Source organism: Littorina saxatilis, linkage group LG4 (assembly GCF_037325665.1).
Source record: "Littorina saxatilis isolate snail1 linkage group LG4, US_GU_Lsax_2.0, whole genome shotgun sequence".
Lineage (NCBI taxonomy): Eukaryota > Metazoa > Mollusca > Gastropoda > Littorinimorpha > Littorinidae > Littorina > Littorina saxatilis.
In genome coordinates this window covers 58,015,069-58,029,488 of record NC_090248.1, presented here as the reverse complement: position 1 = coordinate 58,029,488, position 14,420 = coordinate 58,015,069, and the positions used below count along the sequence as shown (strand labels likewise).

Here is a 14,420-nt window from a genome sequence, read left to right as displayed (position 1 = left end):
CCCCCTTTATTCAAGGGTTTCATTCTAGAATGGCACCCCTGTACTTGCGCAGGGTTAGAATTCCAACCTGGACCCGGTCCATTCTAGAATGAAACCGGATTCTAAGTTCGCGCAGAACACATCTAACCAATCCAGTCCAAGGGACAGACTTGACTGATGTGAGAGACATTGTTGGGGTGTGACGTACGTGTACAGATGAAGATGGTAAGGGCAGGGCTAAGGTGCACGAACCGAAAATGGGTGCCACCCAAACGCAGGGTGGGGGGACTCTCTTGTGATGAAAAAAGAGGAAATCCCTTTTTTCTAGTGGGGTTCGGGGGCATGCTCCCCCGAAATTGTTTTAAATGGTACATTAAAATCTGTACAATCTGGTGCATTCTGAGACTAAAATTCAACTCGTTTGGATTAGGTAAATCAAAACTTGACTAAATATAAAAAGGACATTCTCCTCACACACCCCCCCCCCCCCTCATAAAAAATGTTTGTCACACAACAATGGTAACATTGTAATGGTTACGTAATGAACCATGTATCCATAATCCAATACTGGCAATAGTATGATTCAATGCATTGAAGCTCAAAATGACTATTAGCCTAGTTATCAGGAGTTTTCAGTCAGCACAATTTAACTCTCACGCCTCCAGTGTTCTGTTCCATCTTCACTTCTCTCCATATCATTCAGTCAACAAGTTATAGATACTGTGATGAAATGGGACGCGAAAAAATAGATTACTCCAGCGGAATTCGTAAGTTGTGTCCGCGGAAATCCGCGGATTCGCGGAAAAGTCCCACACCTGCAAACGGGAGAGAACAAACCACTGGGTCCGTCTGGTTTGTTGAAATCACAACAAATCTCAATTTCAACCGATCCAACACCGCGGCTGGCTCCCTATACCGGCTGGCTCCCTATACCGGTTGGCTCCCTATACCGGCTGGCTCCCTATACCGGTTGGCTCCCTATACTGGCCGGCTCCCTATACCGGTTGGCTCCCTATACCGGTTGGCTCCCTATACCGGCTGGCTCCCTATACCGGTTGGGTACTTTCTTGTGCACCTCAGCCGGTGTGACGTTTTCATCTTTCGCCGTGGTGATATTTCGCTTCTCGGCCTCGTTGATCTAGTATAAACTCTACACTGAACAAAAAAAACACCCTACGATAGTACTGATGAGCGACCTTGTGTACCTTACATTCATGGGGCCAAATTTGTCCAACCAATTTTTTTTATTTAACTTAGAAATTTGATTCATCCCACAATGTTTTCCTTCTTACTCAAGGGACGTAACCACTCAGGACACGTTTTCGAAGAATTCGATTTTGGGGGTGAAATCTATTAAATTTTACTACCAATTTTCTTCCCATGCAAGAAACTGACATATGCTTTTCGTCCATAAATAATTTCACTTCTTAATTTTACCAGGAAACAACATTTCAGTCTTGAGTATATGTCGAGGGAGAAATATGTACACAGGCGAAATATGAAATCGTGACACCGGGCAGGCACAATGGGAGCCTCATGCAGTGGAAACCCCTTTTACACAGCGCACCGTGACTACTGTCATACTTCATCCAACTCATCCCCCATGCCTTTCTGTTTAAAGATGCTATAGTGAAAGGTCTGTACAAAGTGGAGAATAACCTGCACATTGGATTTCACATCACTCTACTATATGGCAGAAGGAGGGGGGGGGGAAGCATGCTTGCACACACACACACACACACTTGCATGCATGCACTGACACTAAATGACACATACATTCAAGTATGTACACACACCAAATCACATCACCTTACACACATATATTTGAATGTGTTCACATTTTTTTTATTTTGACTTATTTAAAAAAAAATGTAAAAACCATCTGCTCAAAAACTGTACAAATATGTAAAAGAACACACAAACATAGATAAAAATGGTGTTTCTCTTACCCATATAATATTTTGTTCTCTCTGTACGTCTGTCTCTCCCTGTCTCCTTCTCTCTCTCTCCCTTTTTCTCACCTGTTTCTTAGAGACAGACACATCCCCCAGACACACACAGAACTCTTCTCCCTTCTTTCTTATGGAGGTCCATTCTGTGCTGATGCTCAAGCACAAACCTAAAACAAGTCGCGTAAGGCGAAATTACTACATTTAGTCAAGCTGTCGAACTCACAGAATGAAACTGAACGCAATGCAATTTTTCAGCAAGACCGTATACTCGTAGCATCGTCAGTCCACCACTCGTGGCAAAGGCAGTGAAATTGACAAGAAGAGCGGGGTAGTAGTTGCGCTGAGAAGGATAGCACGCTTTTCTGTACCTCTCTTCGTTTTAACTTTCTGAGCGTGTTTTTAATCCAAACATATCATATCTATATATTTTTGGAATCAATAACCGACAAGGAATAAGATGAAAGTGTTTTTAAATTGATTTCGAAAATTTAATTTTGATCATAATTTTCAGAGCTTGTTTTTAATCCAAATATAACATATTTATATGTTTTTGGAATCAGACAATGATGAAGAATAAGGTGAACGTAAATTTGGATCGTTTTATAAAAAAAATAGTTGTTGTACAATTATCAGATTTTTAATGACCAAAGTCATTAATTAAATTTTAAGCCACCAAGCTCAAATGCAATACCAAAGTCCGACCTTCGACGAAGATTGCTTGGCCAAAATTTCAATCAATTTGATTGAAAAATGAGGGTGTGACAGTGCCGCCTCAACTTTTACAAAAAGCCGGATATGACGTCATCAAAGGTATTTATCGAAAAAAAGAAAAAAACGTCCGGGGATATCATTCCCAGAAACTCTCATGTAAAATTTCATAAAGATCGGTCCAGTAGTTTGGTCTGAATCGCTCTACACACACACACGCACAGACACACACACACACACATACACCACGACCCTCGTCTCGATTCCCCCTCTATGTTAAAACATTTAGTCAAAACTTGACTAAATGTAAAAAAGGGAGGTTTACGAACAGCAGATTCCAAACAGCCATCGATATCATGAACCTGATTCTGCTGAGTGCAACTGCCGAACTGGACTGGCTTAATAGCAATATCCTGATCTGTTAGCGTGTCTTTTCCCCCTAGTTATTTCCCCGTCAATCTTCCCACCCCCACCCCTTCCCCATGCGTAACCTGCTCTTACCTATTGTGTAACTGGAAATCATTCTCTCTTCTTCTTATAACCACGCATGTACACACCGGATGATCTCCGTCTCTTGACAAATAGTTCATTTATTGCACCACTAGAGGAATACCCGGCTTCGCCGGGGTGAATCGCGAGACAGAGACAGACAGCGTGGCGGTTCATCACAATCACCTCTGCAGGCGAAGTCCTGTCAAACGGGATTGAGAATTTTAGAGCTTATTTCTTAGCCCTATATTATCTGTTGTGGCTTCTCAAATGCCAGAACATACAGACAGACAAAAGCCGCTAGACCCCATCACAAACAGAACTCTACAATCCACAGGTTTTTGCCCACACACACACACACAAACACACACACAGAGAAGCCGTATATATATATATGTATATCTATATCTATAAATATATAGAGATAGGTGAGAGTGTATTTTTCGCGTGGCTATAAATTGATTCGACCTTTTCACTTTGACAGTAAGAACAACTTACGGGTGCAAGGGAAGCGTTCTGGACAGCGCAGTGACATTCTAAAAATAGTTACTCAGAAACGGGAATTTGGGGTGAACGGCGCGAGACAGAGACAGACAGCGTGGCGGTTCACCACAATCACCTTTGAAGGCGAAGTCCTGTCAAACGGGATTGAGAATTTTAGAGCTTATTTCTTAGCCCTATATTATCTGCTGTGGCTTCTCACATGCCAGAACATACAGACAGATGATGATAAAATCGTTTATTTAACGTCACTCTGTAAAAACATTGGCGACATTTGTCTTAGATTAAGAACACACACAGGCACGCACACAAACTTTCCCTTTATGTACAGTGGTTCACCACCCTCCCGCCCCCCGCACACTCTCGCTCATCTAATTAAAAATGGTGTTAAGAGATACTTGGATATAAAATGGTATTTTTAAAAGTTCTGATAAAAATATATAGTAGCTGTATGAGAAGCAATGGCGTCAGCCGCAGCAACGTCTCTTCATATCCAGGGACCAAGTGGGTGCGTGTGCATAAGTCCAGCGATAAGTTTGGGACCTTGCCACCCAAGGTCTTTATTAAAACTTAAAAGATAGCTTAATTTTTCCTTTGAGGTATTTGGCAGAATATTTCTATTTGAGTTTATAAACTGAGTCAGGGGTTGAAAGTGGCATGAGTTCAAATCACACTCCAAAGTCAAATGAGCAATGGTGAGGTCGGATTGACAGGTGCATTTAAGCTCTAGAAATTGGTAATTCCCAGCTTCTGCCCTTAGGCGGTTAATCCTTTTTATTACACGTGGGCATGCATTATAGGTGTTCATCTGTTTTGATGGGGCTTCCCGAATGAGCCAGCCAGAGCTTATAGCCTTGTGCATATATTTGTTCCTCCATTCTCTCCAGAGAAGAGAGTCTGTAAGGCTACTGATCTCAGAAGCAGACAATGGCAGGTCTACCTCGGAGGCGCCTATGCCTTGGGCAGCTTCTTTAGCGGCTTTGTCCGCTTTCTCGTTGCCAGGCACGTTCACGTGTGCTGGACACCAGACCAGGTTAATCTCGCTTCCTTTTTTTTATAATTTTATTTGCCAGCTCCTTTATGGCAATGACAAGGTCATGTCTTTTTGATCTTTTGTTAGATCTTAATGCTTCAATGGCTGCTTTGGAGTCAGAGAATATAGCTATCTTTTGAGGAGGAGTGTTCTTGAGATTGAGATGAACAAGCGACATGCAGATGGCAAGGAGCTCAGCTGAGAAGATCGAGTTTCTGTTGCACAGTTTAAATTTCCCAGTCATGTCATCGCTGGGGATTACAAAAGCTGCGCCAGCCTTCTTGTCATCCAACACTGACCCGTCTGTGTAAACATGAACATGGCCTTTGTATACAGTATCAATGTGCTCAAGGGCTTGTGTCCTGAGTAATAACTGATCATCCTTTGTAGCTGTGCAATATTCTGTGTCAAAATTCATTTCTTTCATTGTCCATGAGGGATCACGAGATATGGGGTTTTGGGCCACATCATTTGGGTCGACACTGATTTCACTAAAGAGTGAAGCATTGAATTGAGCCAGTGAGGAGAAAGTAGTGCCAAAGTGGGCCTTTTTGTTTTGGATATGATTGTAATGCGGTTGTAGCTCCTCTTTTGTTGAGTTTTGCACTGTGTTGGCTCGAACATTGTAATCTGCGCAGCACTTACGCCGCCACATGTCAAGAGGGAGGAATCCTGCTTGGTGGTATACAATGGCCTGCTTTGAATGCCTTGGGTGTCCGAGGGCAAGCCGAAGGGCACGACACTCCGCTGACTGTAGCTTATCAAGCCATTTTCGAGCCGACGAGAAGTAGGCCTCCTGTCCATATGATAGTCTTGATCTTATAAGAGCTCTGGTGATGTTTGTTAGAATAACTGGGCACTTTGCCCATGGTTGGGCAGCCAGTATTTTAAGAAGGTTGATGGTCTTATTTGCTTTGCTTAAGAGATACTTTAAGTGAGCAGTCCATAGTCCATTTGAGGTGAAAAGTACGCCCAGATATTTCACCTGCTGACTGGGTGAGACAACAGATTTATCTAGTGAGACAGACAGACAAATGCCGCTAGACCACATCACAAACAGAACTCTACAATACACAGGTTTTTGCCCACACACACACACAAACACACACACACACAGAGAAGCCGTATATATATATGCATATCTGTATCTATAAATATATAGAGATAGGTGAGAGTGTATTTTTCGCGTGGCTATAAATTGATTCGACCTTTTCACTTTGACAGTAAGAACAACTTACGGGTGCAAGGGAAGCGTTGTGGACAGCGCAGTGGACAGCGCAGTGACATTCTAAAAATAGTAATAGTAACTTACAACTGAACGGGAAAGCCACACGAAGGAAGGGAGATAAACGCCAAACACTGGAGAAGATAAGGAAGAGTTACTTATAATGGTGAAATGAACACAAAAACCAAAATCAGTTCAGCGCTGCGCGCTGAGAGCACGTGTTGAAATATCTCATCGATGATATTGTGTCCGGGGTGTAGCTGAATACGGTGTCCAAATTTGAAAAAGATCCACCGAGAACTTTGGCGTTGTGATGTGGTGTAGCGGCTATGGTGTGTCGGTATGGGGGCCCGGGTAGCTGAGGTGGAACCAAAATCGGTTCAGCGCTGCGCGCTGAGAGCACGTGTTGAAATATGTGTTGAAATATCGACCAGGTTGTGTCCTGTACCGGGTCAACCTGAATATGCCCACCAAATTTGAAGCAGATCCATCGAGAACTTTGGCCGTGCATGGCGAATACACAAATACACATATACACAGACACACACACACACACACAGACACAAGTCGTATATATATATAGAAGCCTGACAATCAGTGTTTGTCACATTGGTTGATGCACGATGTTTGTCATGGCACTATGCTTTATGTACATCTTACATTATTTAAAACATACATGAACGCACACACATATGCATAAACACAAACACACACTGGTAATACCTGCATCTTCGAACACACAAATGGAAATCAGAGTAAAACCTAGCTCATAACAGCAAATCTAACTCACAATAAGAAACGGGTCTTTAAAAACAAAGCATACATAATCTCAACAAAAACAGTCAGTGCAGAATAACAGAGAGAGAACTGAGCCACACTAAAGAGGAGACAACATACGGCCAATGGTTTTGGTCCCTGCAGAGCTGCATAGTGTGGATAAAAAGTTAAAACTTGGCAACTCACACCATGAAAGAATTAAGCTGATTATTCGGCTTTATTTTACTGAATAATACAGTATGCTAATAGTTGAACAATATTTTAAGAAAAAAAATGCATCAACATGAAACAAGTGAGAATAATTTAACAAAACAATTTTTACCACAAGTTTAACAACAACTTTGGACCCTGACCAATGCAATACATCAGCTGATGTTGCTATAGCACTGTCTTGAAACTAACGAATTAATGCGATAGTCGGACAGAGTTGCGCCCCTGGAACGGCAGGTAGTTCCGGTTTGTGTTTGCAAAATGGAACCGCATGACAATCCGCCCTTCAACTTCTTTATCCGCGTAGTTTGAACAGCAGACACAGTAACGTTTCCTTCCACCACTATTCTTCTTCTCTCGTTCAGCCATTTTGGACGTAAGCAAAACAACCGGAACTACCCGGGCTATGGCAGGGACAGACAACTCTAATCACTTTTGTTTTGAGACAATGCTATAGTAACCAGTGATCAGTTAAAACTTTAAACACAATCTAAAACCCGACATCATACAACATGAAATAGCAAATTTGATCTGTTTTTGGCTTAAACAAAAGCAAATAAAATAAACAAACAAAACACACCCACATTACACACACAAACACCTACATAAAAACACACACACACACACACAAAACCAACACCACAGTTGATATCATTTGAAAGACGCATTATGATCAGGTTAAAATCATTTGATCAGTACATGTGCTTTGATTCATCAAATCTTTGCATTCACTTTGATTTTTTTCTGTTCTGTCTTTCTTGTTTGCTTGTCTATCTGTTTATATGTTATTCAGACTTGAAATTATTCAGCTACTGGTGTGTGATTTATAATCTTCACTGACTTCACCTCAGAGTGCAAACAACACCATGATGAAGTCAGCACCACTCTTCAGGCTCACAGCATTCTGATGTGTAAATAGCATCTCAATTAACTTTTCTCACATGACGAAAAAAAATTTGTCTTCCTGTTTTTTGAGGCAAAAGAATTAATACAATAATTAATATCTTGAATGAAGTAAAAGAATGAATACAATAATGTATCGATTGAAAACTGGATTTCCCTTCTTTGAGCCATGTGACGTCAGACGCCGACAAAACTTCTTATTTAGGCGGCCATGTTTGTGTGCGTTCAATCATAAAAACTAAAAGGAATTCTAATCGGAATCGATCAATACATAAATGTTATTTGTATTTTTGACCAAAATATGACATTTTACACAGATCTCGACAGAGGAGGAACACTGACTGTCTCGATCTGTGTAAAATGTCATATTTTGGCCAAAAATGCAAATAACGTATAATGTATCGATTGGACATTGGATTTCTTGAATGAATAATATCTTGAATGAAGTAAAAGAATGAATACAATAATATTTTGAATGAAGTAAAAGAATGGATACAATGATTTGTGAATGAGGCAAACAAATGAGCATAATATATCATCAATGAAGCAAAAGAATGAATATGGACATGGAAGAAATAAATATTATGGGAATTTGTTTTATCTCGTTCAGAAACTGGCATGATATGGCAATACTACGCTTGATGCAGCCTTTAGGCGCTGCATCCACCTTTCACGGCCTATTATTTTACACAATACATCACGCATTCACATCGACCAGCAGATCGCAGCCATTTCGGCGCATATCCTACTTTTCACGGCCTATTATTCCAAGTCACACGGGTATTTTGGTGGACATTTTTTATCTATGCCTATACAATTTTGCCAGGAAAGACCCTTTTGTCAATCGTGGGATCTTTAACGTGCACACCCCAATGTAGTGTACAACGAAGGGACCTCGGTTTTTCGTCTCATCCGAAAGACTAGCACTTGAACCCACCACCTAGGTTAGGAAAGGGGGGAGAAAATTGCTATTGCCCTGACCCAGGGTCAAACTCGCAACCTCTCGCTTCCGAGCGCAAGTGCGTTACCACTCGGCCACCCAGTCCCTTAGTTTCTAATTAGTTTTCAGTGAAATAAAAAATTATTACAAACAATGATGTCAAGTGGCAACAATAAAGTGTTGAGATGAGACAAGTGACATCACAGCTCAACACCATGGCAACAGCGTCCATTGTGGCAAGGCCCATAGAAATCACAGAAGTTAGGAGCAGCAGGGACATATGCTGCCTAGCACAGAACGGGTCTTCGCCTTAGTGGGCGGGTACTGCACTCTGGTGAAGGTGAGGAAGATTTGCTCCAGTGTCGTTTGATGCACAGAATAGTCCTCCACCCCAAGTTCTGTCTTTGCTGTCTCCATGGCGGAGAACACTTGAGACAGGGGTATACTTGCGTCCGGTACCTGCAAGCAATAACATACATGGTTACTAAAAGGTGCCAGAGTGCTACACAGCAATACAAGTGGGTAAACCACACGCGACAATAAAACAAACGTATTCATCCAGAATTGGATCAAGACCGATTGTAAAAGAATTCTACTGGAAACTGAACAGAGTAATTTTGAAAGGTACAAACCAAAGAACTTGCTCAGCTAGTAAACACTGACTATACTTCTTTAAAGTGCTTCACATAGAAACCGAGCCTTTATCCTACTAACCATTTCAGAATCAAACCACTGACTGAATAAGATATGCGTTGAGCGTAAGAGTCGCACACTCACCTGAAAGTGGACGTAGCCCTGGTGGTCGTCAAACTTCTGTGTGCCGGGGAACTTGTTGAAGACGGTCTCCACCAGGGGCTCAGAGGGCGCTAGTGTTCCGTCTGGCCGCGTGGCCATCTTGGCTACCAGCGTGTAGCCCTGGCCGAACTTTGACTTGAGGTGCTGCGTGCTGCCCAGACACTTGAACTGACCGTTGACCATGATGGCCAGTCGGGTGCACAGCGCCTCGCACTCCTCCATACTGCAACACACAACAGTTAGCTGTTACACAGGTGTTAGCTATGTGTTAGCCAGGTGGTAGCCAGACACTTGAACTGACCGTTGACCATGATGGCCAGTCGGGTGCACAGTGCCTCGCACTCCTCCATACTGCAATACACAAGAGTTAGCTGTTACACAGGTGTTAGCTAGGTGTTAGCCAGGTGGTAGCCAGACACTTGAACTGACCGTTGACCATGATGGCCAGTCGGGTGCACAGTGCCTCGCACTCCTCCATACTGCAACACACAACAGTTAGCTGTTACACAGGTGTTAGCTATGTGTTAGCCAGGTGGTAGCCAGACACTTGAACTGACCATTGACCATGATGGCCAGTCGGGTGCACAGCGCCTCGCACTCCTCGCACTGCAACACACAACAGTTATATTTTACCGAGCTTTTAGCACTCTTGTAGAACTATGGCTGACGACCGCCACATCTCTCCGCCATTACTTTGCTGCCCTTTGTGTTGGCATAGCACATGTTTTCACAGGTTAATAACTTAAAAGCTGGGACTCATTTTGTTTAACTTTACATCCAAATATAACTTAAAGTGTTCCTAGTCTCTGTTGCATACTAAAGCTCTATCTTTATGTTCAAGTGTGAAACCTCATAAGGTATCAAATTGTCCTGTGAAGTTACTGTCATGGAAATTTGGGCTGCTTTCTCAGCGAAGAGCGCAAGCTGCCATACCAAACGGCGCTACCCATTGTGGTGGGTTTTTTTCCTCCTGGATGCGTGTATTCATGTTTGCAAGCCCTGAGAGTTTTGCTGTGAACTTACGATTTTAATCATGCGCATGGGTACACGTGGGGGTGTTCGGGCACTGATGAAAGTCTGCACAAGTTGGTTCTGGGAAATATATCCCTCGCCGAACATGGGGTTCGAACCCACGCCAATAGCGACAACTGGTTTCAATTTTACTGAGCTATATTCCCACCCCATGCGCTTCTTAATATAAACGACAACACTAAGAGACACACTTTCAAGATGGCAGTTTACCTGTGAGACGTGAGGATCAGGGTCCTACCGCTGGCGCGTACTTGTGACAGGACGTTCCACAGCTGTCTCCTGGCCCCGGGGTCCATGCCTGACGACGGCTCGTCCAGCACGATGACGGCCGGGCCGCCCACTAGGGCGATGGCCGTGCTCAACTTGCGCTTGTTGCCCCCACTGGTCAGTGACACACACACACACAGGCGGTCAAATTGGAGAAAAACATGCTAAACAAAATTCCAAAAATAGATACCTCGCCAGCATCTTGCATGCGAGATTCATCGACAATTTTCAGATGAGTTCATTATTTCTACCATAAGTGTGTGTCTGTCTGTCTACTTAAAAGACCACTGGGATGATGTACAGTAAATATAACGATTTGTTTTGTCAATAATTAATGTTCCAATTACCAGCAATACTTGTTTTTTGATTCATGCTAAACAAAATGAAGTGTTCAACATTGCATCCGCAAATTATTGTTACTCAAATGTGAAAAATAACTGGAATTATGTTTAACTGCATAATTCTGACAGCTAAAATGAGTTCAACCGGCAAGGTTACGCCGAGTGTAAAAAGTTCAGGATCACAGAAGAGAGAGAAACAGCCTGCCTGTGACAGAACAACTAAAGTCAGCACAAGTTAACGTCACACAGTAACTATTGTCATGAAAAAGACAGCGTTTTAATGACTTCAAAACTAGGCCATACATTGTCTTAGAGACACCTTCTTCTTCTTCTTCTTCTTCGTTCATGGGCTTAGACTCCCACGTTCACTCATGTTTTTAGCACGAGTGGATTTTTACGTGTATGGCCGTTTTTACCCCACCATTCAGGCAGCATACACCGATTTTGAGGGAGGCATGCTGGGTATTTTCGTGTCTCTATAACCCACCGAACTCTGACATGGATTACAGGATCTTTTCCGTGCGCACTTGGTCTTGTGCTTGCGTGTACACACGAAGGGGGTTAAGTCACTAGCAGGTCTGCACATAAGTTGACCTGGGAGATCGAAAAAATCTCCACTCTTAACCCACCAGGCGGCAGCGACCGGGATTCGAACTCACGACCTCCCGATTAGGAGGCCGATGTCTTACCACCACGCCACTGCGCCCGTCACTTAAAGACACCAAGTAAGAAAGAAATGAATTGTTTTTAAAAGCGTAGGCACCAAGATGAGGAACCCACCTGTAGTGCAGCGTCAGTTTGTCAGCGTGTGGCTCCAGCATGAGGAGTGAGATGAGATTGTTGACGATACGTTTGATGTTTGACGATGGCACGCCTCTCAGCCTAGCGTACATGGTCAGCGTCTCTCTGCCGGTCATCTGGTCAATCAGGGCATCAAACTGAGGGCAGTACCCCATGTTGGCTTGTACCTGCAATGTACATTTTTGTTATTTGATAAAAGTCAGCATCTGCAAAGAAACCGCTTCCGCCACCTTGTTGTTCTGCTGCTGCTTCAACCCATAAAATACCCTCACATTTCTTTAGAGTACAAAATTTTTATAATTTATGTTGAATCGTTTTTTGACATTCAGGCAGCCATACTCAATGTTCAGGCAGGGGTTCCCAAAGAGGGGTTCCACTGTACCCCAACACACAACACACGTTGCTGAATTTAATGTCAATCTATAATGTCAATCTATAATGCTTGACAAAGCTATCACTACTGGTGAAACAACAACACACACACTCACACACTCACACACACACACTCACACACACTCACACACACTCACACACACTCACTCACACACACACACACACACACACACACACACACACACACACACACACACACACACTCACAAACACTCTCACACACTCACACTCACACACTCACACTCACACACACTCACACACTCACACACACACACACTCACACACACTCACACTCACACACTCACTTTTTTAATGTCAGTCTTGATGCTGTACTGTCTGACGAAGGCGTCGCCGCTGGTGACCATGACGTCACCGGTCAGCATCTTTAAGGTGGTGGTCTTGCCGGCGCCGTTCTGACCCAGCAGACCGAAGCACTCCATCTCGGGCACGCCCACACAGGTCCTGTCCACGGCCAGGAAGGGGCCGTACTGCTTGACCAGGTTGTTGATGACCAGCGTGTCGCCCTCGGCCCCGCCCCCGCTCACCCTCTGCCGTTCCAAGGTCACGTCGTTGTCCTCTGCCGAGTACTCACCCGCCTCTGACATCACACAACCCCATCAAGCGTTATTTGCACTGTTGACATTTTACACAGACCGAGACAACCACTGTTCTGCAAGACCGCTACTCCCCCGCCTCTGACATCACACAACCAGCCGGCGGGGATGTAGCTCAGTCGGTAGCGCGCTGGATTTGTATCCAGTTGGCCGCTGTCAGCGTGAGGTCGTCCCCACGTTCGGGGAGAGATTTATTTCTCAGAGTCAACTTTGTGTGCAGACTCTCCTCGGTGTCTGAACACCCCCGTGTATACACGCAAGCACAAGACCAAGTGCGCACGAAAAAGATCCTGTAATCCATGTCAGAGTTCGGTGGGTTATAGAAACACGAAAATACCCAGCATGCTTCCTCCGAAAGCGGCGTATGGCTGCCTAAATGGCGGGGTAAAAACGGTCATACACGTAAAAGCCGTGGGAGTTTCAGCCCATGAACGAACAAACAATCACACAACCAAAAGCAAGTAAATGTTCAGTCTTAATATGTCGGAAAAGGAAGACAACACATTGTGGATTAACATTATATGCTGTTAAACAACAATTTAAAAAAACATTACTATTCAAATCCCACAGCAGCAGTAAAACACTGTGATCAAATCACGCTAACCTGAATAAAATACTGTCATTTAAATCAAATAAAACGGCACATGTACATATCACACGTTCTACTGACGTCTCCCAAAACAAACCCCAGTGAAAAGGGAGAGCACTGCGACACAGCCTTACCACAGTAGTGTGGGTTGTCCATTCTTTCAGCCAGAGGGCGCTGCGTGCCGTCACAGCGACACAGGTACAGCAGTTTCTGGGGCAGCTGGAAGTCGATGGCCAGCGTGAGGGCGGAGAAGACGACGCCCTGCATGGACAGGAAAAAGATGTTGCGGCCGATCCCCGGGTATTCCCACGCCAGGAAACTCGGCTCGAACGGAAGGCAGAAATCACCGCAGAAATCTGCAACAACGTCCACACTATCACCATCGTGAACAGACAACACTTGTGGTTTGGGTCACTCTAAAAAGCTTACCAGAACATTAATTTCACCACAGATTTCTGCAACATTACAGTTCACATCATATCATCAAAATGTTAGCTAGCACGAGTTCTTGTTTGGTTGAATCTGTCAAGCTTATGCAAACAACGTCATCACTTTGCTGACAACACAGTCAAGGGAAAGCAAAGGGTGAGTTACCTTTACAGCAGGGATGAGTGATGTTGAAAAGCCTGGCGAAGGGGCAGGCCTCGTAGAAGTTGATGGGACCGTTGATGCAGTAGTCCATGTCCAGCCTGTTGACGTAGAAGTTGGAGAAGCCCATGCCGAGCGAGTAGTGCGGGAAGACGGCCATGAAGACCCAGTCCAGCGCCTCCGCTATGTCCACCACGTCCAGGGCCGGGATGCGCATGATGAACACCGTCAACATCGTGAACAGACCTGTCCGCAAATACAATGTAAAGAGCTGTCCCAGACC

At 43.9% G+C, this 14,420-nt stretch overlaps 1 protein-coding gene across 1 annotated transcript in view; it reads right to left on the bottom strand.

The window, feature by feature from the left end:
- Positions 1-6,463: 6,463 nt before the first annotated feature.
- Positions 6,464-14,420, bottom strand: part of LOC138965650 (phospholipid-transporting ATPase ABCA3-like) — a 57,409-nt gene continuing 49,452 nt past the window's right edge. Inside the window, exons 22-28 of the mRNA XM_070337825.1 lie at positions 14,144-14,383; positions 13,684-13,905; positions 12,652-12,944; positions 11,933-12,120; positions 10,755-10,925; positions 9,495-9,735; positions 6,464-9,176 (exon numbers count right to left, since the gene is read on the bottom strand). Coding sequence (XP_070193926.1) covers positions 8,979-9,176; positions 9,495-9,735; positions 10,755-10,925; positions 11,933-12,120; positions 12,652-12,944; positions 13,684-13,905; positions 14,144-14,383 — 1,553 coding nt within the window. The 3' untranslated portion in view covers positions 6,464-8,978. The remainder of the gene's footprint in view (positions 9,177-9,494; positions 9,736-10,754; positions 10,926-11,932; positions 12,121-12,651; positions 12,945-13,683; positions 13,906-14,143; positions 14,384-14,420) is intronic.